Source organism: Sorex araneus, chromosome X, assembly GCF_027595985.1.
Source record: "Sorex araneus isolate mSorAra2 chromosome X, mSorAra2.pri, whole genome shotgun sequence".
NCBI classification, from domain to species: Eukaryota; Metazoa; Chordata; class Mammalia; order Eulipotyphla; family Soricidae; genus Sorex; species Sorex araneus.
Window position 1 is genome coordinate 234590695 of NC_073313.1, and position 27413 is coordinate 234618107.

At 38.6% G+C, this 27413-nt stretch overlaps 1 protein-coding gene and 1 non-coding gene across 5 annotated transcripts in view; one reads left to right on the forward strand and one right to left on the reverse strand.

Annotated features, from left to right (window-relative positions):
* Positions 1–27413, reverse strand: part of ALS2 (alsin Rho guanine nucleotide exchange factor ALS2) — a 74644-nt gene that overhangs the window by 17537 nt on the left and 29694 nt on the right. For 3 of the 4 annotated variants that reach the window (XM_055121690.1, XM_004601275.2, XM_055121691.1), the window contains 14 exons: positions 25719–25887; positions 24624–24720; positions 19700–19777; positions 17583–17762; positions 14986–15157; positions 13221–13401; positions 10992–11057; positions 5215–5377; positions 3262–3393; positions 2734–2862; positions 2268–2338; positions 1854–1920; positions 1148–1350; positions 961–1026 (listed from right to left, as the gene is read on the reverse strand). In XM_055121690.1, coding sequence (XP_054977665.1) covers positions 961–1026; positions 1148–1350; positions 1854–1920; positions 2268–2338; positions 2734–2862; positions 3262–3393; positions 5215–5377; positions 10992–11057; positions 13221–13401; positions 14986–15157; positions 17583–17762; positions 19700–19777; positions 24624–24720; positions 25719–25887 — 1774 coding nt within the window. Of the gene's footprint in view, positions 1–960; positions 1027–1147; positions 1351–1853; positions 1921–2267; positions 2339–2733; positions 2863–3261; positions 3394–5214; positions 5378–10991; positions 11058–13117; positions 13402–14985; positions 15158–17582; positions 17763–19699; positions 19778–24623; positions 24721–25718; positions 25888–27413 lie in introns of those variants that run through there. The other variant, XR_008627310.1, reaches the window with a different exon arrangement.
* LOC129400460 (U6 spliceosomal RNA) lies at positions 26210–26316 on the forward strand. The gene has a single exon (XR_008627701.1). It is a non-coding gene; the product is annotated as a U6 spliceosomal RNA (small nuclear RNA).

A 27413-nucleotide genomic window follows, 5' to 3' on the forward strand; every position in this document is an offset into this window, starting at 1 on the left:
ACCTCAGTACATGGAGAGATTAGGCATTTTAACGCAAGACCAATGAAAAACAAAAAAGCCCTTATTCCCTAGGAGATCTTTACTACTAATTAGCTACATCACTTTAAGTCCAGGTACCCAATTCTCTCATCTGTATAATAATAAGGTAAAGAGGAAAGATAAATCAGATACCTAAGTCTGTTTTCATTCTAAAATTCCAAGATTAAAAGACATGATAAAAATTGATAAATTATACACATGCCACCTAATCACTTTATATAATAAAATAGTTTTTGGTTTTTTTTGGGGGGGAGCCACTCCAGGTGGTGCTAAGGAGTTATCCCCGGAGACCCCTGCTCAGGGGCTACTCCCAACAGTACTCAGGCTTATCCAAAGTATGCTGCCAGCCTGCTGTATATGTCTCCAGATCAATTAGAATATTTTTAGTATAATACACTGAACCAATTCTTCAAAATAACAAAATATTTTACTCCAATAAATATGAAAATTTATCTTCAAATAATGTCATTTGAATGTCACTAGGAAGACACAGTAATTAGAAGATTACTCCTTTTACATATCACAGAAATAAAAGATGATTTTAAACCAGTGAAAAGAAAATTTCTGTCTTTGTGTAAAAGCAACAGTGCTATCATAATAGTCCTACTAACAAAGTTTCTCAGCCTTCAAAACTGAAAAATGAATAGAGAACTCCCATCTTATAGACGGAAACTGAATGACTAATCTGAGTTCATGACTACTGAAGTAAAAGATTCATTCTAGGTAATTTAAGATTGCATCGTAAATTCCTTGTTCTCTTTATCTTTCTATAGCTGCATTATAAGCTCTACTATGCTGTATAGAGTTCTAAAAAAGACAAGTAAAAAATTCTACTATTTTTCTTGGAAATACTCTTAAATATAAAAGAACATAATGTGTGATTTAAGTTGAATGTGCCCTAATGTTCTACAAATGTCTCACCCATCTTCCAAGCCATTCCTGAACATGCCAGAATACATCTTCCCATCCGGCCACTTCAAAGTCCCTCTGGAATGCATAAGTCAAGAATAATAAAGGTCAATTCATGTATCAGATATTCATGTATCAATAATGTTTCAGCAATTATGCTACCACCCTCATCCCAGGTATAAATCATAAACATTTCTACCTGCCATGAGGCTTCCCTGAGAGCCAGCGCCCATCATAGGTTGCATCCTTCAGGCGAGGATCCTTGTAGAAAGTGTATTTGGCACTGCGAGATATGGGCGGTTCCTGCCGCTGAATACTGCTGCTACTTCCATACGGTGGAAGATCAGATGTGCCCCTCAAAGCCTGATCCACAGCTTGGCAGATAGCCCGTAGCCACTTTGTCTAAGAGCAAAAAGAAAAGGTCAATAAACATAAAGTCATGAGTCACTAAGTACTGTTTCGCCACTAGCTACCCTTGGCATGAATAATTTTTCTGTCCTCTAATCTCTAATGCTTTTATGCTTTTCTTATTGAGCAATGCTGACTGGCTTTTGAAATTCACTGCTATATGTTTAGAATTAAGTCACATTTAAAAAAAAAAACAGGACCAGAGAGATAGTGCAAAGGCTGGGATCCAGGAAGCCTTTGCTCAATCCCCATATGGAATGGTCCCAGAGCACTGCTACAAGTGATCCCTGAGCCATGAGTTGGGGGGAGCCCGGAGCATACCTTAGATGTGCACCCCCCACCCCCGCCGCCCCCCACCCCTGGCAACCAAAACCAAGTCTTGGTTGAATGATTTCTCGGACATAATTGTGTATTATTAGCCAAGTGAGAACATTCTTTATTTCTTCTTAACTAGTCAAAGATCAAAAGAAAACACCATGATACCATGATAGTCTGACCTTTTCCTGAGGTGTTGATGAAATGAGAGTGAACTGCTCCTCAGGTGTAGTTATTTTTAAGCCATTCCTGAAATATTCACACAGATAAGTATTAACAGGTATGACATTATTGTTTCAATCCTCAAATAGAAAAGCAGCTTGTTTCAAGAGAGCAAGAGCAGTCATTTAAGTGTAAATGCAATCATGCTCTGGTTTGGGTTCCCTGCAGAGGGAAAGGACACGGAGTCTGTGTCCCTGTGCTGAACAACAAGAATGTGCAATGCAGAATGCACATCATCTCACTGTCTGGTACTGAGAGGGCGAGCCTCATTATGCAGGCTGGAGAGGTCTATTGTGCTCTTGCCCAGGTGTGCAAAGAAACACTCTGAGCAACAAAGGGAAAGATCTGATGTTGAGGGTCAGAGGCACACTTACACACTACCAGTTTCTTCAGAAAGAGGCTCTGCCCATAGTGTGGCCAAAGGGAAAACATGGTGTGTGGAGAACTGAAAGAAAACATGGAGACACATCTCAGAAAGTCCATGCGAGTCCCAGGGTCTCTGCTGCATAGCCCCCTTCAAATGGTTAAATCCACGAAGATGCTACACAGTCTTTATCCCATAAGCAGCCCCAGTAGGCTTCATGGCAAAGATCTTTGCTACAAGGACCCCAACATTTGAAGGACCCCTTCAAGTACCTAATACTATTTTCAAGTTAGAAGCTTAATAAGGTCTTTGAAATCTGGCCATGTCACAAATGCCCACTTAACAACTTTTTATTCAATAGTGGGAGCCAAGCCACAATAGTTTCTTTAAAAAAGAAACCACATATAAGGATGGTATGATTAACTAAATCTAGAATTCAACCCTCTAGGTCCTTTTAGGTTAGAAATATGACCTACCTGTGCATGGACAAGTGCATCATTAAAAAGAATGAACCAATTCACTGAGAATCTCCCAGCATGCTGCAGAGACAGAGCTCGGTTACTGCTCTCACACAGCAGGCGGCGCTCTGGCCTCCTCAAGGAATCCTAGAATTTAGGATACTAAGTTGAGCAACCAAAATTATTTAACAAACACAAAGAAAATGAAAGCAATGTAAATCACATGTAGGGGCATTTGTTGGTTGGTCACAGCTTAGTCTGATGTTAAACCTCAACTTAAATGGGATCCACACGCTTAATAATGGAGTCAAAGGAGATTCAAAGAAAACAGAGTCAAACAAAAGGTGAGTTAAGTCTTCAGAGAAGATCCCTAGAAATGATGGAGTATTTATGTTTAGAGTATTGATTCTTGTAGTCCTGAGGATCCTTAGTTAAGGCCCAGTAAGATATTATCAATACAAACAAAGGTAGACAAGGCCAGGACAGTTGTTGTGGACATGCCTACTGTTTGCTGGGGTAATAACAATTGGCATAACAAATGCTCACCGTCATTTTTCCAGGAAAGGTCTTCCAGAAGCCCAATGTATATTCAGCCTCTTTCCTTTTCCTGCCAAGATGGACTGCAAGAGACTCATAACAAGAACTGGAATCCTGAAGTTTCTGGTATTCTGGAGATGTCTGGAAGCCAATAATTAAGGGAGGAGAATATAAAACATTTGTTCAGAACCAATAACTTCAGTGTGGTTTAAGGCATGTTATAATAAGAGGAAAACCAGCCTAAGAACAGACAAAGAACACTTAGAGGAAGCTGGGCAAAGATTCACCATTCCCTACCCTGGTGAATGACCACTGATATAATGTAATAAAACTTTTCTTTTAGGCCATACACGACATGCTCAGGACTTATTCAAGGCTCTGTGCTCAGCAATCACTCCAGAAAGGGCTCATGGGACTATAAGTGGTGGCAGGAAGTGAATACGGATAGACCACATACAAGGCCAAATGCCTTAACTGCTATACTATCCTCCAGCTCCTAATGTAGTAAGAGATAATGGAGGTCAAGTACTGACAAAGCAGAGAGAATGGAGTAACAAAGTCTTGAGGGATGTGAAGTAAAGGGCAGAGCCACAGAGGGCATCATTTTCATGAGAAATGACTGCTGACTCACCGCTTGGTTTCCCATATTGAACATGGAGGTAGGAGTGTTTTAAGAAAGACATAAGACACATGAGTTACATCAAGGGGATCTGAATTAAGTTATATAACACAGGGTAGATACTAATTCTAGAAACAAAAGAGAGTGTTTGTCTGATAATGAAGGGCCTTGGTTGCTAGAGTCTGTACACACACCACCACCCCCAACCCCTCAACCAGGACCCTTTAGACTAGAAGCAGTACAATATCAGACTCTTTACATTCCACGTTACCAGGAAACATTTTTCTTTATCAACTGAGGACATTTTGAAATAAAATCTGCTATTCATGGGTTTTTGGTAGCTCAAATTTTCATATCTAAAACTGTCAGGGGCTAGAGAGAACTCAATGGGCTAAGCATATGTTTTGCATGAAGGAGGCCCAGGTTTGATTCCTGGCAGCACATGGTCCCCCTGAGCTCCACTAGAAGCAACCCTGGAGTAGTGGGCTAGGAATAGCTCTACCTCCTCAATACTTCTGGGTGTGGTCCCAAAACAAAATAAATAAAATCAGTTGGGTTCAAACGAACTGAAGAGAAATCCTCTAAGACCAAAGCAGTTTCAAATGTAGAAAACACAAATCAGTTCTTCGGTCGTGCTGAAGATTGAAATCTCTTAAGGTAAAGGGATAGATCCCAAATTTAAAAAGATTCCAAACAATAGAGTCACTTTGGTTTCTCTTGAGCCCTTCCAAGTGGAAATAAAACTCTTAACTACATATTGCTGTACAAATTCAAAAATGAGTAATGCCTCAGGACAGGACCAGTTGTAACACACACCTGCATCTTAGAGCAATGCCAATTTTCTAGGACCCCTCTTAACTAATTTTATTCAGAAAGCAAACCAGTGTAGATACGAGAAAATCCTTAACACTATGACCTCTCGTAGCATATGCTAAGATGGCCAAAACACCTGGCATGAAATTATCAGGAGTCTAGGTCAGCTGGTAATTCCACTGCAATAATGGCCTGAGTCATAAAGAAAGCAAGTTCTAAAAAACCATTTAACTTGTACTCAGAATGTAACTATTGAATGAGTACCCTAAGAATTAGGTCTTAACTTGAGGTACAATTTCATAAAACAAATACAATCAGTAATTACTCTTGGTAAGGTCTTGACAGGTAATTAAATCTAAGGCAAAGAAAATGAGATACCTACAGTCATACTTTCTTATTTCCCTGAAGAAATTTAATTAACATAATATTAAATTAACAGAGTTCCAGGTCTTTGCAGTAACATAATTCAAACTAACAAATATAACCCTCAACTTCCCATGTGTTTCAAGAAGATAGATACGGCTGCTTACCACTTCAAAACAAGTAGCAAGTTTTAACAAAACTTTTGCATAATTGTGAAGTCGTTTGATTGGCAAGAAAAACAAAGTATTTAGTATTTCAATCAACTGGGTGTTATCATCATTCACTTCTGATAAATCTTGCAACAGCGTCAGGTTTTTATTTAGGTAATCACTATAAGTGGAGAAAAAATGAGTTTCAGTTAATTATTTTGTTACTAACAATATACATAATGTTGAATAGAAATATTTCACTAGGCAATATATTTTTAGAATGCACACTTTTGATGCTATGAAATTAGCAAACAATCAAATGAAATGAACAAAATATGAAAGAATTTCCCTGTTTATAAAATGGGGATTTTTGACTAAAAAATAATAGTAACAAGAGATAGGCAGGGTTAATCATAGACTGTGTCTGATGTTCTAGGAAATGAATATGCACCCTATAATTTCAGAAAGTAATCAGAAGTCAGCTGACACCATTACCTGTTAATTTCAACACCAAAGGCATAGCAACAAACAGCAAGATTTAGTCTCCTAATCAACTGTGCTACACAGAAATACTAAAAGGAAACAAAGTTCTTTGTTTCAACAAACTGCTACAGAATATTAAAATACATGTAGTTTCTACTTCAATTGTTGATCAGTTAAGAGTTTCAGGGCTGGAGTGATAGTTCAATGGGCTGGAGCACAACTTTGCATAAAGGAGGGCCGGGCTGAATTCCTGTCAGCACAGTTCTCCAAGCACTTCCAGGAGTGAAACCCAAATACTGAGCTAGAAGAAGTCCTTGGGCACTACAGAGTATGGTATAAAAACATCAGAAGATTATTCCAAGAAGACCTATCTAAAAAATATAGTGGGATCAGATGGAAAGTATAGGTATTAGGGTGTTTGTCTTACATTCTTTGGACCCTGGCACCACAAGTTGGGCCTGAGTACAACTAAGGGTCACTCCTGAGCACAAAGCCAGGAAAAGCCCCTAAGAACTGCCACGTATGGTGCCCCCTCAAAACAAACAAAAATGTCTTAGAACCAGTACTATATTTAATATGAAACAGAAAAAAAAATACATAAAAATTTCAAATGCCAATATACTGAAGAGCAAAAAGTGTTGATGGGAATGTGGTGAAAAGGAACCCTCTTTAACTGTTGGTGGGAGTATCATTTGGTTCAGTCTCTATGAAAAACAGTATGAAGAAGACTCCTCAACAATGACTAGAGCTTCCATGTGACCCAGTAATTCCCTTTCTTTGCATCTATCCCAGGAACACAAAAACATTGATTAAAGACACATATACAGACATATATGGTCACTGTAACACTAAGAACAATAGCCAGGAAATAGAAACAACCCTAATGCCAACATCAGATGGACAGATAAAGATAAACATGTGGTATGTGTATGCAATGGGATATTATGCAGCTTTAAGAAAGGATACTCTCGGTAGCTTTCTGGGCTTTCTGAGAGAGACAGAGGAATCTACCCAGAGTATTTCGCCCGCATGGCAGAGCCTGGCAAAGCTACCTGTGTATTCGATATGCCAAAAACAGTAACAAGTCTCAAAATGGAGACGTTATTGGTGCCCACTCAAGCAAATGCATGAGCAATGGGATGACAGTGATACAGTGAAGAAAGGATGAAATCTTACTGCTTGCTGTAACTTGGATAGAACTGGGGGCATCACATTAAAGTAAAATAAATCAGAGGGAGAACAAATACAAGATGATCCCACTCGTCTTGGTATATAGAGAAATAAAACAAATGAACACACAATATTGAATGAAGAAAGATTCTTGTGCTTAGAGTACAAAACTCAGATGACCAAGCTGTGGGGAGAGCAAGGGAAGAGGCAGACCAGAGGAGACATGAGAATGTAAGTAGAGGGTCTTGGGCATTTTGGTGGTAGTAAAGGTGCATTAATTTTAACATCAAAATCATGCAAGTTACACTACTGTAATCATACTAAACTTTAATTTTAAGAAAGCATTCAAATAGATTTCAAATGGAAGTCAACATTTAGGTTTCAATATTCAGTTCTGTATGGTTTCACTATTATAATCTTACTGTAAATTTTAAAGTAGATCAATAATAATAAGTCACTGAGACTGTGCTTACCAGATCAAATATTTAAAAAGTTTAAAGGAAATGAGTTGATGAAGTGAAATAATTATTTGCACTTAAGCATCAGTAATTATATGTCAGGCAGTAACCTCAGTACTTTATAAGCATTACGCTATGATTCTAAACTACAAGACCTTGAGTAAGACTGTGTCATACAGGATTACCAGACAATAATGAATCCCTACATAATCTCTTGGATAACTGCAGAATAAAGAGATGTTTAACTCAGAAATTATGAAATAGAAAAAATATTTAATAACTTTCAGGAACCCCAATGTTCAATGACAGAAATTAGACTCTTATATTGCAGATACAATATACAATATACAGGTATAATATACAACAAAGAGATACAATGACAAATACAGCCCAATTTTGGCTTGTGTGGATGTTCTTACTTTTTCCATGTTCTGTTACTGCAATCAGTGAGGACACTTCAACCTTACAGATGTTTCTGGTTTTATATGATCTTAAGAGATGGAGTCAGTTCAAGATGAATTCATAGTCTTCCTGACAGTATTTCTTCTGGATTTTTGTTCTAGATTTTTAAAAATTCCAATTCATAGAAGCTCTATTCTATGACTTTTCCTTTTCCCTTTCTTTTTTAAATCAACAATGATTTAAAGCAAAGGTAACAAAGGTAACAATGACTTGAGTTGTATTTAATTGGATAGTATCTACTTCCTTGCTTTGTTTCTTCACATGCATACAATATGTATGTAAGATCCACCAAAATTTGTCTTTCTTGTTCTGATTAATTTTGCATACCATAAAGTCTTCCAGGTCCATCTGTGCTGTAGCAAAGTTCGCAAGTTCTACAGTAGTCTTTTTATAGTAATATCTTACTATTCACTATGTAATACATTAGAGCACTTTTTTTTACATCTTTTTTACCACTTTAAATACCATGGTTTACAAAGCTGTTCATGATGTATTTGTTACAGGCATTCAATATTCTAACCCCAATCCCACCATCAGTGTGACCTTCCCTCCACCACTGTCCCCATTTTCCCTACCACCCCCTATGCCTGTACCCTTAGCAGACCCAAAATAATTTATTTTGTATTGTTTGTTACAACTAAATGACTAATGTAATTACAAAATACTTCAGAAAAAGAATGTCTATGAAAATTGACATTTAATGTCTAATGTCTATGAAAATTATATTTCAAGATGGGAACATTAAGTCCTTGTCTGAGGGTTTACTAAGCTGTTGTTGCTAGCTGACCCTTCTGTATTAATAGTTTTGATTGCTGAGCTCAGTTGGGAACTATGTTATTTTCCCATCTAATTTGGTGTGCTCCTACTGGTATTGTAGAATTTGGAGGAGGTGTCGCTCCAGAAACTCCAGAATATTTAACTGGGCAACGAGTTTACATGGTAGCAGTTGTGGGATGTGGGTGTGGCTGCTGGGGCTTCTAGAAGTCTGGGATGTTGGAAAAGGAGGCCGAAGAGGCTGCACAAGAAGACTCCAGAATCCTCAGCCCGAAGACCAATACCACTCTTCTTTACCCATTCATCTGTTTTTGGATTACTTGAGTTCATTCCATATTTTAACTACTGTAAAGAGCATGGCAATAAAAATAGATGTGTGTGTGTGTGTGTGTGTATATATATATATATGTATATATATATTTTTTTTTCTGAATTGGCATTACTGGTCCCTAGAAATGGAATTGCTGGATCATATTGTTCTATTTACTTTCTAGGGCTCATTCATGTTCTTGCCTGTTGACTGCCCAAAAAAGGTATGATCAGGAAAGCTGAGCCAAACATTATATTCAGTCTACTTTCGCTTGGGAGATTTTTATCTAATATAATGCCATAATATTGTTCTTCTCCTTAAATAGTTAGGTTTATCCTTGTTACTCAAAAATAAAGATAGAAAATTTCAAGTGTCCATCAACAGATGAAGGAATAAATAAAATGGGACATATTCATACAACAGAATATTACTGGCCATAAGATGTAATAAACCTTTAGTATTTGTGAATGAACCTCGAAAACATGCTAGGGAGTTAAGCCAGACACAGAAGAACAAATATAACTCCAGATTAGATATCTAAAATAAGCAAATTTGGTGTGGAAGAGAATACAGTGAGTAAGGCACTTGTCTCACACAGTGCAGAGCCAGGAGCTGAGCACTGCTGGGTTTTGGTGCCCTCCCTACCCCAAAAATAACAAAACAAAGCAGATTTACTGAGGAAGGTTTACCAGAGCAGGTGGGAGAGGGAAAAGGGAAGCTAGTATTTAATGGATAGCTTTTGTTGATATAAAATAATTTGAATATAGATAGTAGTGGTAACTTACATAACACAAAGCTTTATTTGATGTCACAGAATTATAACATTTAGGAATCATTATATGAAAAATTATGTTATATACATTTCACCACAGTAATTTAAAAAAAAATAAAACTGTGTGAGCTTATCATCAGGCTGGTCTGAGCTGAGCAGTTAAGGAACAGATCAGCTGAGCGGAGAGCTAGATTATCATTTTCCGAGATATGCTAATTGCCATATAGGCTAAGCAGTAAGGTTAATGATAAAGCATTAGTCAGCAATTGCCATGGTCCTTCAATAAGCCCAAAAGTCACCCCACTTTGATGCTTCAATTCTCCACCTATCCTTACAGTCTCCTGAAATTAAACTTGCTTTTCTTCAAGTGCAAATATTTGCTCTCAAAAATACACAGCACTGAAAATATGATCCTTGGCTGCTGTGATAATTAATTGGCAAGAATGTATTTGTTGAAAACTGCAGCAAAAGGACACGAGGGTGCTCTTGGGAAGTTGGGAGGCACCAGCCCCTCCCACCACCGAGATGTAATCCCGGGGGCCGCACGCATGTGCGGCCTCTCCGCAGCTGCATGAGTCTGAATCCAGACCCAGCAAAACCTCTTTCGGCATGGGCAACTCCTCGCAGAATGTCTCCAGCCTGAGAACTAAGCCTCGGCCCCGTGCCCACCCAGGAGAGGAAAGGTATTTCTCTCTCTCGCCTCTTTCTCTCCGGGGATGAAGGGCACGGTATCCGCCATATTATGATGACCACAGATTGGATTTTCAAGCCTGCAATGATCCAATATCTGGAAGAAATCTCCCTGGACTTGGTTGTTAAAGTACGGAAATTCAAACCGCGCGGCCGCACCTTTTTGCCTTCACAGTAGGTCTGAATCTAGTGGGGTACTCCTAACAACAATAGTGATGTTTGTGTTGAAATATTGAATTTAACCAAAGTAAACAGAAAGTAAAATGAAACTTATCAGTTACAAGGCGGGGGGTGGGTGGCGGGATGGGAGGTGTACTGTTTTTTTTTTTTTTTTTTTTTTTGGTGGTGGTATATGGGTGCTGATGAAGGGATGGTTGTTTCTGCATTGTATAACTGAGACCTAAGCCTGAAAGCATTGTAATCTTCCACATGGTGATTTAATAAAATAAAATTTTTATTTAAAAAAAAAAAAGAATGTATTTGTTGGTCCAGAAAGATAGTACAGCTAATAGAGTGCATGCCTTGAATGTAGCCAACCTAAGTTCAATCCCGGCACCCCATATGATGCCTTGAGCAGCACTAGTGATCCCTTGGCACAGAGCCCTGAGCAACACCGAGTGTGGCCATAAAACAAAATGAAACAAAACAAAACAAAAAACCCAATGCATTTGCTTACATGGCAGACTTAGCAAGAAGCTGGAATCCTCCCATAACCAGGAAATTAGTAATAGATGTGGAGTACCTTAAGCAAAAAAGAAGAGACAAGCACATTAAATGTAAATAGGTTTTTTTGAGTTTTCAATTAACCATCTGGAACATATACTTCTTAGAACCTCACCAATGACTTTCAGAATTTTTCTGGTGTCAACAATCATGAACGACAGAGGACTAAAGGACTCTTTATAATGACAACAACTGGTCAGAAATAACATTGTAGTAAAGGTATCATAGATAGATCATTTTTAAGACACCCAAAACTATACAGAAGATGCTAGGATGGTCATATTTCACTTGATAAGAATCTTGGAAAAAAATTGTTTTTGTTTTGATACTACCCCTAATGGTACTCAGGGCTACTCACTCCAAGCCGTGCCTGAGGGATCAAACAGTACCAGGCACAAAACCCAGGCCTCCTGCAGGCCAACCATGCACTCAGTCTATCACACTATCTGCCCAGCCCTAAAATGGCTGATTTTAAAACCATTTTTCACTTTTTATACCAGGTTTCACAACAAATTAAACAAGCAATAAAGATATTTTTTAAGAGTTTGAGTATAGATGTAAAAAAATGTTGGCTAAATATTGATGCACTGCTAAGGAGTGTCTTGATCTACTGCTTTGAGCCTTGCGATTGTCTTCCAAATTCCTAAACTGGCAAATGGAAGAAATGAACTTGGAGAAGGGAAATTTCTATTAAATACAGCCTAAAGTGACCGGAGTGGTAGCCCATTGCATGCAGCCAACCTGAGTTCAATTCCTGGCATCCCAGAAGGTCCCCTGGGTATCGCCAGGAGCGATCCCTAGATGCAGTGCTAGGAGTAAGCCCTGAGCACCCCTAGATTAGGCCCACATTAAAATAAAAACAAAAACAAAACAGACCAAGGAGGGGGCTGGAGTGATAGTACAGCGGGTAGGGTGTTTGACTTGCACGTGGCAGAACCCGGGTTCGATTCCCAGCATCCCATATGGTCCCCCGAGCACTGCCAGGCGAAATTCCTGAGTGCAAAGTCAGGAGTAACCCCTGTGCATTGCCGGTGTGACCCAAAAAAGAAAAAAAAAAACAGACCAAGGAGGTCAAGCATGTGGCTCAGTGGTAAAGCACCTGCCTTTCTTGTGTGAGGCCCTAGGTTTACTCCCGTCACTGCATGGTCCCCCAAGTCTACAGGGAGCAATGTGCTGCACCTAAACTCCACTGGGTGAGACCCCAAAACAAAAAAAAAAGAGAGCCCAAAGTATTATATATGAAATAATAGTTAAAATGGTGAACGTTATGTTGAGTATATTTTAACACAATTAAAATTGATTTTTGAGTCACAGATAATCTACTAGCTCCATCTCTATGAATAAATGTTACAAAAATAGACCACTACGTGGTGTGGCAGCACTGCAACAACAGTATCAGGCGCCAGGGCAACAGCATGGTGCGTAGGGTGCCTTGCATACAGCTGACCCAGGTTCTATCCTTGGCACCCCATATGGTCCCCCAAGCCTGTCAGGAGTGACTCCTTATTCAAAAGTAAGCTGAGTACAGCCAGGTATGTCCCAAAAGCAAAAAACAAAAATAAGCCAACAGTATCAATACTATTTTTAACTGTAACGATAACGCAGTAAAAACCTATCTGGGGGCTGGAGAGTAGTACAACAGGTAAGGCACTTGCCTTGCATACACCGGGTGTAGGTTCAACCCCCAGTATCCAATACAACCCCCCCAAAAAGCAAAAAATAAAAAAATTTAAAAAATAAAACTAGGTTTATCTTTGAACTTCCCAACAGTAAAAAAGTAGGCCCTGGAACAGCTCCATACTTACAAATAGCAATTTACAAGTATCTTTTGAAAAGTTTAGTTATTTTCTCAAATTTTAGCATAATTTACCCAAGTAAACAAAACAGCTCTTTAAAGAATCATATTTACTATAGTACATTTTATGTAATTAAGTATAATGACATTCTGCTATAATATAGGAGGAAATAAAAGAATACACTATTTTTAAGCTTTTATTCCCCTTAGAGAAAACTAAAAATTTAGCAATGCAGAACTATTATTGGTTTAAAGTTAAAATGCTGCTTTGCAATTTCTATTACCTTATATCACTGTCCCTAATCTAGTCTCTTCTGATTAAGGAGCTGTACTCCTTGGCAGAATAACCCTGCAGAGATTGAACATGACACAGGACTGGATACTTGCTCTGTATAACTATCCAAGAAGAGACTTGCATGCTTCAGAATGACCAAATTCCTGGCTTCCTTAGACCCATGCAGGAAGTTGCTCAGTGAGGCTCCGTGCTGACCGATTAGGTAACACAGCTTGCTGAATCGGCTTGCCACCTCCTGCAACAGTTGGATTGTACTTGCAGTGCCCAAATTTTCTGTAACAAAATGATGACTCATTACCTGAATACTTTATATATTGAGATCACAGGCTCCACTTAGTAAAACAAAGATTCACAGGACCCTTACAGATTCTGACTGACTCAGCTGGGTCAGTCTGGACAGGTCAGTCAATCCCAAGGTGAGCATATTAAAAACAAAATTTCCCAACCTGTACTCCTAAAACATACACACAACTTGGAAACCAATGCTATTTCAATTATATTCAAAAAAAGAGAAAAAAAGAAAGGCTTTCCAGGCTGGAGAGAGTAGTAAGCACATACCTTGCCCTGATCCCAAGCCCTAATCAACCTCCCCCGAAATCTCAGCACGGCAGGCCTGCCTGACCGGCCCTCCCCCCACCCCCCCCTGCAAAAAAAAGGGAGTTTTCCAGGTGATTTTGAAAATCAGTTCATGTGAAGAACCACGAAGCTCATTCAATCCCCCTCTAATTGTGAAAAGAATTAATTTGGAGCTTTGAGAAGGAAACGAATTACCTGACTCCATACAATTGGCTAAACGAGAGTCAGGAATTAAACTCACTTCCATAGTCACAGCCTCATTAACATTTTCCACTTTTTGTGCTGACTTTTAGCATACATGCCTCTTAAGAAAGTTCAACCTTTTAGGGCAGAGGACAATCCAAAAATCAGACTTCCAGGGTTGCTTTGAATCTTACAGAGGGCATCAGGTTATTTGCTTTACCCCAAGTCCAAAGTTCCTAATTTCTAGAACATGTCTCCAAGAAATGGGACTGATGAACAAACCTGGTAGGGTCACCATTGAAATCAAGAGCTCTAACAGGGAAGAGGCAGGCTTTACTCCTCAGAGCAATACAGAAGCTTCCAGCTCCAGCTCTTTCCTTTCCCTAGTCCAAGTGGTGCACAGCTGGGCCCACCACTGGAGGAGAATTCACAGAATAGGACTTTAACAACAACAAAAAACACAGCTAGAAAAGCACCTATCTTGATTTCTAAAAAAATAAACACCAACAGTTTCCCCTTACAAAGGGCTCATTTCATGAGTGACTGCAAGTTATTTGAAAGTGTTTTCCTATTAAAATAATGGGCTGAAACAGGCTGAAGAGAGAATGCAGTGGGTAAACCTTGCATGTGAGTTTGATCCCCAGCACCACAAGCCCTAACTCAAGTGATTCTTGAGCACGGAGCCAGGAATAAGCTCTGAGCACCACCAGGTTTGGCCCCCAGACAACAAGAAAATAATATAAGGTATTTTAAGAATTAGTCAGGCTGGAAGGGTTATTTAAAAGTTTAACTCCTAGGATTGACTTTCCCAAAGTATTTTTTTGTTTTGTTTTGGTTTTGCTTCTCTACTTTTAAATATTCTGAAAGCTCCATTTTCTACCCCTACAGAAAGAAAGAGATCTGGGAGTAACAAAATAGGGCAGGGGCAGCTGGGCTAGAAAAAGTGGAAAGAGTTTATAAATTGCTGTCTATATGTACCAAAAGTAGAAAAAGAAGAAATCCATAACACATTTTTAAAAAATTTATGAAATAGGTAGGATAGATAAAAAAATGTCTTGACAATTAATTTTGGGAAGGTAGAAAAAGGGATATACTTACCTAAACTGAGAAGTGGCCTGAGAATCTGAGATTTGATATCACTTAGTTTTGAATAGAACCGTCTTTCTGTAGTAGCTAATTCATGAAGACTGGCAATATATCCCATAATATTTTTGTCTGCCAAAGCTATAAATTTGTCTTTTCCTGCTGTCACTCTGCTTATATATCCCAGCTGAAACATAAAGGAGATTAAAGATATAATAATTTACTGATAGCAATGTGAGCACTTAAGTTAGCATATATTAACTCTTAAGAGTCAACTCTTAAGAGTTGACTCAAGTGATTCTTGAGCACGGAGCCAGGAATAAGCTCTGAGCACTACCAGATTTGGCCTCCAGACAACAAGCAAAAAATATAAGGTATTTTAAGAATTAGTCAGGACAGAAGGGTTACTTAGAAGTTTAGCTAAACACTAAATCAATTAATTAATTAATTAATTAATTAATTAATGTGACATTAATTTTAATCACTTGAGTTCTTATTTAGGAATTCTGCAAGCTGGTTATTAAACCACTGGTAGCTTGAAATTAACAGTGAAATTACCATGGAGACTGGCAGACTGGAAAACACTACAAATCACAATTTTTAATTTTATTTTTATTGTAGAGCTAGCTTACCAGTGCACCACTGATTTATATTTGTATATATAAAACATTCAAATTTACATTTATTGTGAAAATGCCTTTTATTTCATATTATAGTGTTGAGCAACAGATAACTTTATACCTATATACGCTTTATATAGTTATAACCATAGGTACAAAGATCTAACGGTATAACCGATTCATGTTTCAGGACCACTATCTGCATAAAATTAGGTGAGAACAAATATAATATATATCAAAATCAAAGGTCTAGGAAATGTTACTTAAAAGTACTATATGAGGCCAGGCAGATAAGTTCAAAAGGCAAAAGCTCATGTTCTGCATGCAGTCCAGGTTCAATCCCTGATACTGCATGACGAGTATTAGCAGGGCACCTCCTGGACCTTGAGCTGGGTGTGGTTCTAAAACAAGGTATAATACTGGGTTGGAGAATTAAATAGACTGAGCACAAGGGGCTGGAGAGATAGCACAGTGGGGAAGGCGCTTGTCTTTCATATGTCTGACCTGTGTTCAATCCCCAGCACCCCATATGGTTCCCCAAGCCTTGCCACGAGAGATTCCTGAGCACGGAGCCAAGAATAAACCTTGAGTACAGTTGGGTGTGGCTCAAAACACACAAACAAGCAAACAGACTGAGCACCAGTTTTGCATGCAGAAGGCATCAATGCCGAGCATCACAAGGTCACCCAAACACCGCAGGGAGCAACCCCAGTACTGCCAAGAACAGTCCAAAAACCAAACCCCAAAAAAGTACACTATAAAAAACTTTTCTTTAAAAGAATGATATGATATTTGTGAACTAGTGTGCTAAAAATTTCATTAGTTTAGCTCACAGGATCACTTTCCCAAGTTGTCTCTGCTTTGTCACTAAGTGTTCCTTTTTTGTCACTAAGTGTTCCTTTTTAGTCACTTATTCATGATGACACTGACAAAAACGTTTGGCATCTTTTACTCACATATCCCTATTAAACTAGGAGACCAAGCTCCAAGGTGCAGATCTAAAGACTATTAATAACAAAAGAGTAACTAATGACACATGTAAGCATTCCACCCCTTTCAGCAACCTCTTTCCTCCTTTATCTAGATGTGGAATCTTTCACAGGGAATGTGGAGTCAGGGCCAACAACTACAAAGCATCAGCTGGCACGGCTAAAATAACACTCTATATAGGTCAAGAGCCAAACCTTGACCAGCATTGCTTTTGGCCAGAAAGATTTTGTCCCTATACACTCAGAGCTTATGTAACTAGGCAAAAGACAAACACAAAGGAGAAAAATACATATACATGATGTGTTATTAAACAAGAACAAGAAATATAAAATACACTTGCTTACAGGGTTAAATTCCTTGCACCATATCACATTGAGACTAGGAATTGCTTCAATGGAGAAATAGACAGCCAGAAAAAGACTGAAGTTTATGAAAGAGATAGAAGTATGAAAATAAAGAAATTCATATCAACAATAAAAAAGTAAGTACAATAAAAAGTAAGGGAAAAGGGAAAAGGGCACTGTTGGTGGGCTGTTAGATGTATCACAAGCCCTTTCTTGGGCCCATTAAATTCAGTTCCCCATGGATAGTTAAATACTCATCTACTCCATTTTTATTCTAATTCACCTCTGGGGGTTCCATGAATTCAGTAAGTAAAAATTCACTCTGAAATGTGCATTAATACTCCCATAAAAGTCTGTTAATTCCACAAATACTTATAAAGTAGTAAATAGCATACTGCAGCAAAAGGGAAGGCTCTAAAATCCCCACTCTTGTGACAGTTAAGATAGACAACAAATGGAGTAAGTACATTCTTTAGTATATTACACGGTGAAATGCACCATAGAAAGAAATGAGTAAAAAGAAATGAATAAATGAAGATAAAAAAGGAGTTTATAATTTCAAGTAAGTAGAAATATTTAGTAACAGTTAAGCATACAGACAACAAAATCAAGACTTCTTATGTTTAAAATTCAGGCTTAGGACCCAATTCCTGTTCACCTGACTACAGGAGAGAAGTACTGGAGTCTTAGTAGCACTGGGCTTCTCTGGATGGTCACCTTCTGTAGGGTCCTGCCGGCCGCTGTAATGTAAGCCAGGCTGGAAGTCTTCTGTATCCACTAGGAACAGAGAATAATCCTGGCCCGCAGCTACACTCCACACTCCATTTTCACTGTTTACCTGTAAGAACAGCAATATATTGTCTATCCACAATGAAAGGATCAGACAGAACTTTAGAACCACAGGAACTAAAATGTTAGATTACTTAAACCGCCTGGTGAAAAATTAGTCATACCTCATACTAACAAAACTCAGCAATAATCCTGACCAAAAGCAGAATGGTTCCTGCTTTTAAATCTAGAACTCAATTGTTATTCTAAAAATCTGAAAATCTGGAATTAAAAAAAAAATCCATATATCTGATTTTGTGTAAGATTTGGAAATTCCATTGAATTTACACCATACTTCAGTCAAGAGTCCCAGAGACATCTAGATTTCTACTCTAACCGTTATCTATATTCATCTGTATGTACAAAAATCAATGTCAAAAGAAAACAACCTAGGGGCTGGAGTGATAGCACAGTGGGTAGGGCGTTTGCCTTGCATGCGGCTGACCCGGGTTTGATTCCCAGCATCCCATATGGTCTCCTGAGCACCGCCAGGGATGATTCCTGAGTGCAGAGCCAGGAGTAACCCTGTGCACTGCCAGGTGTGACCCAAAAAGCAAAAAAAAAGAAAACAACCTAAACCTAAATTCCCTTCTGGTCAACTAAACCCTTAGGTGCTAACCAGGTGTGGCCCCCAAACAAACAAAAATAAACAAAGTTCCATTTTCCCACTTGGAACTCACTACCAAGTCTCGGATATAATTTCCTGTACTAACTCCTCTGATGGCAGAATCTCGCACAGCAGAACCTGGCAAGCTACCGGTGCATATTTGATATGCCAAAAACAGTAACAATAATGGGCCTCATTCCCCTGACCCTGAACGAGACAGGACGAATGAGACGTTACTGGTGCCCGCTTGAGCAAATGGATGAGCAATGGGAAGACAGTGATACAGTGATACAGTGAACTCCTTTTATGCTGAAACATCCAGAAACCCTTAGAAGCTCTTCTACATGGATCCTTTAGACCTGTGGGATCTCAACAGTCTTTGCTGCAGCAGTAGCAGCAGCAGAACTCAACTAAGACAAATTTGTTAAGAAATGCAAATTCTCTTACCATAGAAATAGCTCAATGGGCTGGAGTATCTGCTTTACATGCATGAAGCACAGTAACCATCCCTAGCACTGAATGGTACTTCAAGCACCCCTGAGCACTACTGGGTGTGATCCCAAAACCAAGATCCAAAAATTAAAAAAAAAAAATGCAAACACTCAGGACACAGAACTAGGGAGAATTTGCAGGGTGGTACAAGCAGCTTGTTTCAGCAAGCTTTCCAGGTGATTCTAATATATGCAAACATTTGTGAACCACTGTCCTAAACCAGAGGTTTTCAAACTTTAGAAATCTCCAAAGTGATTCATGAGCCACATGAAAAGGCAGGGGGCCAGGGCTCTCCCCCACTCTCCTGTTGCTTGCCCACCTTAATTTACCAACTCAAGTAGTCCAGTTGATCTATCTCATGGGTAGGATTCCATAAAATATTTCACTTGATGAATGTGTTCTATGGGAATATTATTGCCCCAACCTCTTGATCCACCTTTTTCTGTGACTCTAGAGCATTTTAAACTTTTTCCACTCAGACCTCATTTTGCCTGAGAAATTAACACCATTGTTCTAATAATAGTTGTTTTTGGGGTGTTTTTACATTCCCACTTGAAAAAAAAGAAAAAACTATAAGTAGTCAATGAACAATGCAAACTGACAGGAATATAAAACGAAACACTTTTTTTGAAAAAAAAATCTTGAAAACAAGTGACTTTATGTTTTTAAAGTAAGCTTTGAAGCACATCAAAATAAATTTTGCCTACAAATATATTTATCCCATATTTTACATAATATTAAATATTAAACATAATGTTTCTTCATGTTTAACTTTCTTAAACATGAAGAAATATTAAATGTTATAACAGAATAAGTTGCTATAAAAGTTATCAAATTCTCAAGAGTACCTTTGAAAGACGAGGAACTGTTGTGGGACAATCAGAGTGCCCAAGCTGACCAAAGGTATTGCTGCCCCATGAGTAAACCTATTAGAAAATCACAGGAAAATAAAAGTTGTAAGTCTGATTTTGCATGCGAATTCTGAATCTTTTATATATGTGTATATATATAAAACTTTTATATATGAAGACATTGTAGCAGAAACACAACTACTATGCTCTACCAGATAAGAAAACTAGATTATAATGACATAGAAAATAAAAATGGTTTCGTTTTTATTATAAAAGTCATGGTGTAACAATATTGTGACAGCATTAAAAAAACAAAAGAGAATGTAAAGAATCAACAACTACTATATATTATTTTGGAGACACACAAATATATACATATATATATATATCCTTCCAGAAATTTTATGTATACTTGATAAGTGTATACTCTGTCACTGTCATCCATTGCTCATCTATTTGCTCGAGCGGGCACCAGTAATGTCTCCATTGTGAGACTTGTTACTGTTTTTGGCATATCGATACACCACGGGTAGCTTGCTAGGCTCTGCCGTGTGGGCGAGATACTCTTGGTAGCTTGAAGGGCTCTTCGAGAGGGGCAGAGGAATCAAACCTGAGTTGGCTGAGTATTTGTACACACACAAAACAAGTTACAATATGAGATTATAATTCCAATTGTCATGATTTTTTAAAAATTCAATGCTATGTGTAGACATTTTGAAAATCTAAACATTATTTTTAATAATCAATAAACTACTGAAGATTATTAATAATTTTATATTTCTTTAGTATGAAAGCTGATATTAAAAATCCTGTTAAGATTAATTGCCCCTTTTCTATAGTTTTATTTTCCATGGTTTCAGTTTTCCATGATTAACTATGAGATAATAAGAGATCTTGAAAGAGAGAGAGATCACATTCACATAAGTTTTATTGGGGCTGAGAGGAAACTCAACAGGCTAAGCACATGTTCTGACTGTAGGAGGCCTGGATTCAACCCCAGCACAGCATGGTACCCAAAGTACCATCAGAAGCAATCCCAGCGCACAAAGCCAGGTGCAGACCAAGCTGGCTGGTATGGCACCAAAACACATACCAATTAACTTTTTATTTCAATATGCCATTTACAACTATTCTAGCTTACTACTGGCTATTAATGTTAATCTCTTACAGTGCCTAGTTTATAAATTTTATGATAGTAGGCATGTATTTTTTAAAAGGGTGTGTAAACGGACAGAGGCTAGTAAGATGGATATAGATACTCTAGCTAGTTTTAGGCATTCTTTGAGGGGTTTGGATAGTCTCTGCAGATCAGAAGACTATTTCATTCGTGCATGTTTCCTTAGGATCAATTCCTAGGCTACACATGAAATGCACATTCTAATTTTTGATAGGTACTAACAAATTATATTCCAGCAAGGTTTAAAGAACATTACTGCCAATGATATTAGTGTCTTTTCTTCACATCTTCAACAATACTTAATTTTAAATGCAATCCTTGATAAATTGCTGAGAATGATATCTTACTGTGGATTTTTGTTTTGTTTTGGGGCCACACCTGGCAGCGCTCAGGACTTATTCCTGACTCTGTGCTCAGAGATCACTCCTGGCGAGGCTCAGGGAACTACGGGATGTTAGAGATTCAACTCAGGTCAAGCCCAGGCAAGGCAAGCATCGAATCCACTATACTTTCTCTTCAACCCCCATTTTATTGTGATTTTAAATATTTTTGCAATGTGATTGGCCCATCTTTTCATTCATTACTCACCATTAATATTTCTTCCTTTACAATTAGAATATAAATCCTTTGACAACTTTTTCTCATATGTTAGAGTAGTAACACTCTATCATATATGCTACTAATGTTCTTTTCCCAGTATGTTATGCACCTTGTTTTAGAAAAGGGCTGGGGGATCTCAAGTGGTGTTCAGTAGGTCCAAGGGTCCCACCAGCAAGTTTCAGTCAACCAAGCCTGCAGTTCCATGTAACAGCAGGAGGATGTGATGCTTCTCAAGTCCTTCAGTACCAGGGGTACTGAACGAAGGGAACCTCCAGGACCACACCCATCAATGTGGAATGGAGGGAAGGGGCACATACAGAGCCTGGAATCAGAGTTGGGTCGGGCGCATGCTAAATGCCAGGTGAATGCCCTAAAGTGTTGCACTATCTTTGGCTCCCTTATGGATCATAACATTCAGTGTTTGGGTTTGTTTTTGTTTTCTTCTTCTATTAAAAAGTACTGAATTACTATGCAGATAAACATCATTTTTTAATGGCAGATTCTTTTCTAATGCTCAAACTACTGAAAAAAATTACCTTAACTGGTTAACATTCAAGGTTTTGTTTTTTCACATGTACATTTTAGGGGGAGGTCACCACACCCAGTAGTGCTCAGAGCTTACTTCTGGTTCTGTATTCAGTAGCACTCCTGTGGGACCATAAGGGTGTTGAGGGTTAAACCAGGGTCCGCTTCATTCAAGGTAAATTCCCTGCCTGCTAAATTTAAATTTATCCCTGTAAATTTCCCTGTAAATTCACTGCTCTAGTTTCTAACATTTACATCTTATTTTTTAAAAAAAATTCCCTCCTTTAAACACCATGGTTTACAATGTTGTTCATGATGCATTTGTTACAGGCATGTAATATTCTAAAATCAATCCTACCATCGGTGTGACCTTCCTTCCACTGTCCCCCATTTTCCCAACCACCCCAAAGTCTGCCCACTTAGTAGGCCCAAAATAATTTATTCTATATTGCTTGTTATGACTAAATGGCTAATGAAATTCCAAAAACTACTTCAGTATAAAAAAAAAAAAACAACTTGTGAAAATTTCTGCATCTCACCACTGGGACATTAAGTCCTTATCTGAGCTGAGGGCTTACTAAACTGTTGTTGCTAGCTGAGCCTTTGGTGTTAATGTTTCTGCTTATTAAGTTTAGTTAACATTTATATCTTCAATCAAACTAGAACTATTAGAAAATTATCTTAATTTTCTTCTGCAAGTAGCTAGTGCTTATAATAGTATAGAACATTGATTCTCAGTTTTGTTCCCTCAACTAAACTAAAAAGTCCACTTTCATTATATATTAAACTCTTGTATGAATTTGACTATTTTTTCTAGTGTATACACTTATCTCAGAGCTTTGAATTTTTATATTTTATAAGAGTAATTCTCAGCCCTATTTCAGAATTTACCTGGTTTACCTTTTATGTTTATACGTCTAGGATAGCTTCTGGGATTTTTATGATGCTTTATTGTATTGGAATATTTGTGGAATTCTATGGAATTTACACTGCACTGACTCAATGACCTACAGAGAAATGGCATTTTTGCAATAACAAGTCTGGTCAATCTGAAAACAAAATCTCTCTTCCTTAACTCCAATTCTCACCCCTACTTTCATTCCCTTTGTTTTTATTGTCATTGATGACCATGGGTGACATATACTTAGCTGTGGCATCCACTGTAGGTTTCTAGTCATGGTGCTCTGCTGTCACCCAAGGCTAACACACCAGCCTGTGGAGTTGCAGTATGCCAGAGATCAAGCACTTCTGGGGCTCCCTTGGAGCATGTGGTAGTGCATCCAACTCTCAGCCTCATGCACACAAGGTCAGTGCTCCACCACTGAGTCATTCTTAGGGCTCCCTATTTTCTTCTTAGAACTAGCAGAATTCTTGAATCAAAATCTGGATTTAATCCATGGTACCACAAAAAAAAAAAAAAAAAGATAAGGGGGCTAAAGAGATAGCATATGGCTGACTCGGGTTTGATCCCTGGCACCCTAAATAGTCCACTAAGCCCTGTCAGAAGTGACCCCTGAGTACAGAGTCAGGAGCGGGCCCTAAGCACAGCTAGGTGTGGCCCCAAAAACAAAAGAAAACAAAACTTTAAGACATCTGCTTTCTTAAGGAACAGTACAAGGGTTTCGAGTATCTGTTCTGCAAGCTGAGGGTTCAAATTCAAATTCCTCGTGCAAAGCAGAATCCTGGCAGTTCTGCTGTCTGAGCCTTGGTAGCTCCACTGTCTGCAATTCTCGATGCTGCAAGTAATTCTGGCTGTGCCACAGCCAGGTGTGTGTGCCACCAAAAAAAGGGGTGCAACCCCTGGTGAGCTCTGGAACTGGAAAGATGTAGGAGTGCCATGGCCAGGAAATGAGGCCCTGGCAAACATGTAAGCATCACAGTGGCCTCAACAAGCCACTGTGAATTTTGGGAAGCAACACGGCTGAGGGTGCAAGCACTTATGTACCTCATGTGCAGAACCAGGCTTGTGTGCCAGTCCTGGTCCTCACAGCAACAACAGTAACAAAGAGAAGGAGAACAGGGCAGGAAATGAAAAAATATTTAAAGCGTAGTAGAGGCCAGGGATGTAGCTCAGGTGGCAAAGCACAGGGTATGTGAATGTGAGGTCCTAGACTGGACCCCTGGATCACATGCCTTCCACCACTGCCACTGTAGGGGGTCGTCCTGGTGACCTCTAAGCACCAATAGAAGGACCCCATAGTTTGAAAAAAAAGCGGGGGGAGGTTTATGGACATGGTTTTCAATGATTCCAGAGGTCACTAAAGTTTTAAAAGAAAATACGTTGTTGGTGTCTTGTTAGTGTCTCACTTATGGGTATTATTCATTAGAAACTAAAATATACCAGTGTATTGAAAAATTTGGAGTTTGATCAAATATAACAGAAAGTTGATCAGGCAATCCGGGGTTTAATTCAAACTACACTATCACATGCATGACTTTAGCCAAGTTACAGAATTTCTTTTATCCTCCCTTTCCTCATTTACAAAACACAACAGAAAACATTAGGAAGACCATACAAGTTATAGCATAGAAGATATTCAGTAAGGGATGGTACAAACCTTGTTGTGGGTGCTGTCCTTCCATGAAAATAAGATCAGCTTTTAGTCATTTGCCTCTTACCTGGGATTTTGCAGTAAGTGCAAGAGAATGGTAACCACCTGCTTCTAGATAGATTACTTCTTTGCCATCCAGACATTTAACACAGAGTGGCTGAAGCCTTAAAGAAAAATATACACACACACAAACTCTAAGTAAGAATATTCTCAGTTAGAATCATGGCCTTTCTCAAATTTAAGAGTAAATGCTTCCAAATTAAAAACAAACATTTCAAAAGAATACACTAAAAAGAACTTTATGTATGCAATTGGCTCCTAAATGTTATAATTTTGAGTGGTTTCAATTTAACTTTTATTTGAAAATCACTGACTACCATAATTCAGGATCTATTAAGAATCACAGGGATGGAAAGATAGCTCAATGGCTGGAGCACATGTTTTGTATGCCCCGTTCAGATCCCTGGCACCACATAGACCCCTGAGCACTGCCTGGAACAACTCCCAAGCACAGTATCAGAAATAGCCCCTGAGCATCTCTGGGGGTAGAGCACAAGCCTTGCACACACGGGTCCTGAGTTTGATACCTAGCCCAGCATGGGTCCTCCAGCACCCCAGTGACTCCAGGCACTCCCCTGAATGACCTCTGGTTCCCTGAACTCTGCTGGCCAGGACCCCAATCAAATAAAGAATAACAAAATTATAAATGATTTATTATGGCAGAGTACACTTGAAATAGAGGCAAAGAAAGAAATAATTTTATTTTAATACCATATACTTCACTCTACTAATAGACATTTTTATTTGTTTTTGCTTTTCGGCCACACCGGCAGTGCTCAACGGTTATTCCTGGCTCTGAATTCAGGATTCTCTCCTGGCAGGCCTGGGGTTATCACATGGAATACCAGGGATATAACCTGGGTCAGCCATGTGCAAAGCAAATGCCCTACCAGCTATACTATTGCTCTGGTTCCCAATAATACCTAATTTTATTAATTGGCTATTTTTTCCTTTTTGGGAGAGATTTAATAGTAAATAATGACCTAGAGCTAAGAAGGAGGACCACATTACTTTTATGAGGAAATAAAGACTTAAGAGACATTCCCAGAAGAGTTAATTTGCTGAAGCCATTTTCTAGCTGTAAAAACTAGCCACACTTTACCTGGGCAGAACATCACCGTGACCCAGTTGTCCTTCCTTCCCTTTTCCCCAGGTCCACACCTCTGTTCTCAGAGAAGGCAAGAGTGCATCTGCTTCCCCACTGTATGTGGGGGTCAGCACCACAGTCCGGGTTTTCACCCGTGCAGCTTTTCTTAAGAGCCTGGGGGAAACTGAAAACAGATACGGTGAAGGAGAAACAGGCAGAAAAAGATAAGATCTAGTAAAATGCTTATTTTCAAGAGTATGTATTAACAGTGCATTTGGGAAATGGACTTTGCTTGTTGGCAGGATATGTTCTGAAGAAAATCATCAAATGTTTCTAAGTGTGTTCTTACTTTTTTAATTGTACACCACAAAAAAGGTGATCAAAACTGGCTAAGATCAACACCAGTTCCTGTGAGTAATACATTTTGTATTGAAGGATTTAAATAAATCTACTTGAAATGTATTTCTTCAAATACATGCTCCTGATCATTTTAAGATATTGGGGGAGTGCTCGCTTCGGCAGCACACATACTAAAATTGGAACGATACAGATAAGATTAGCATGGCCCCTGCACAAGAATGACACGCAAATTTGTGAATCGGTCCATAAAAAAAAAAAAAAAAAAAAAAAAAGATATGTAGGGTTTTTTCCCTGGAGCTAATAAATCTAATCTATAGAAATATCTATTAATGGGACTGCATGATTCATGTGATCAATTAATCAAATCACAATTGTGGCCCTAGGAGATATCAAATATGTTCATATTAGAAATTCCAAAGGACACTCCAGAACAAGAAAATTTTGATGAGGACCTTGCACACAGCCAACCCAGGTTCAATTCTTGGAACTATATATGGTTCCCTGAGATCTAGTGGCAATGGAAATCAAGAAGCTCTAGAACAGAATAAGTGCTCAGAGAACAGGAAAGAAGAATAAGTATAGAGACAAGGGGCAAAAAAATCAGAGACAAGGGGCGGAGCAGACATACAAAGTTTAAATATAATCAAGGATTCCTAACTTTTTTTTTTTTTTTTGCTTTTGGGGTCAAACCCGGCAATGCTCAGGAATCACTCCGCGCAGTGCTTGGGACCATATGGGATGCTGGGGATTGAAACTTGGTGGGCCGTGTGCAAGGCAAATGCCCTGCCCACTGTACTATCACTCCAGCCCCAAGGATTCTTAACTTTTAAGCTCTGCACAAAATGAGGTAAACCGGTGGCTAGCACTTAGCCCAGGTGCCATATATAGTCTGTTGCATATTGTGCAAATATGGTTTTAATGGAATATGACTTTACTTGTCACATGTGTAGTCTGATGGATTTATATATTAAGTAGCTGTAACTGAAAATGTACAGCCCAGAAATTATAATTCTGTTGAGCTCTTTCCAGAAAAATTTGCCAATTCAAGGTCTAATCAAGTGCTTCTCAAACTTTAATGTGAAACTTATCACCTAAATCTAATTCATCTGTTTATTCAATAACTTTGGAGTAAGATTATGTACTTCCAACAAATCCCCCAAGGTAGCAGTTTGCAGGCTACATTTTAAGAAAAGACGAGATGACTGAAATTCTTGAACTGATTGAGAAATATAGAAAACAAACAGTTTAATATTCCTAATATTCTAAGTTCATTTCTTTGGTTTTTTTTTTTGGGGGGGGGCCACACCAGGCAGTGCTCAGGGCTTACTCCTGGCTTGGTACTCAGGGACC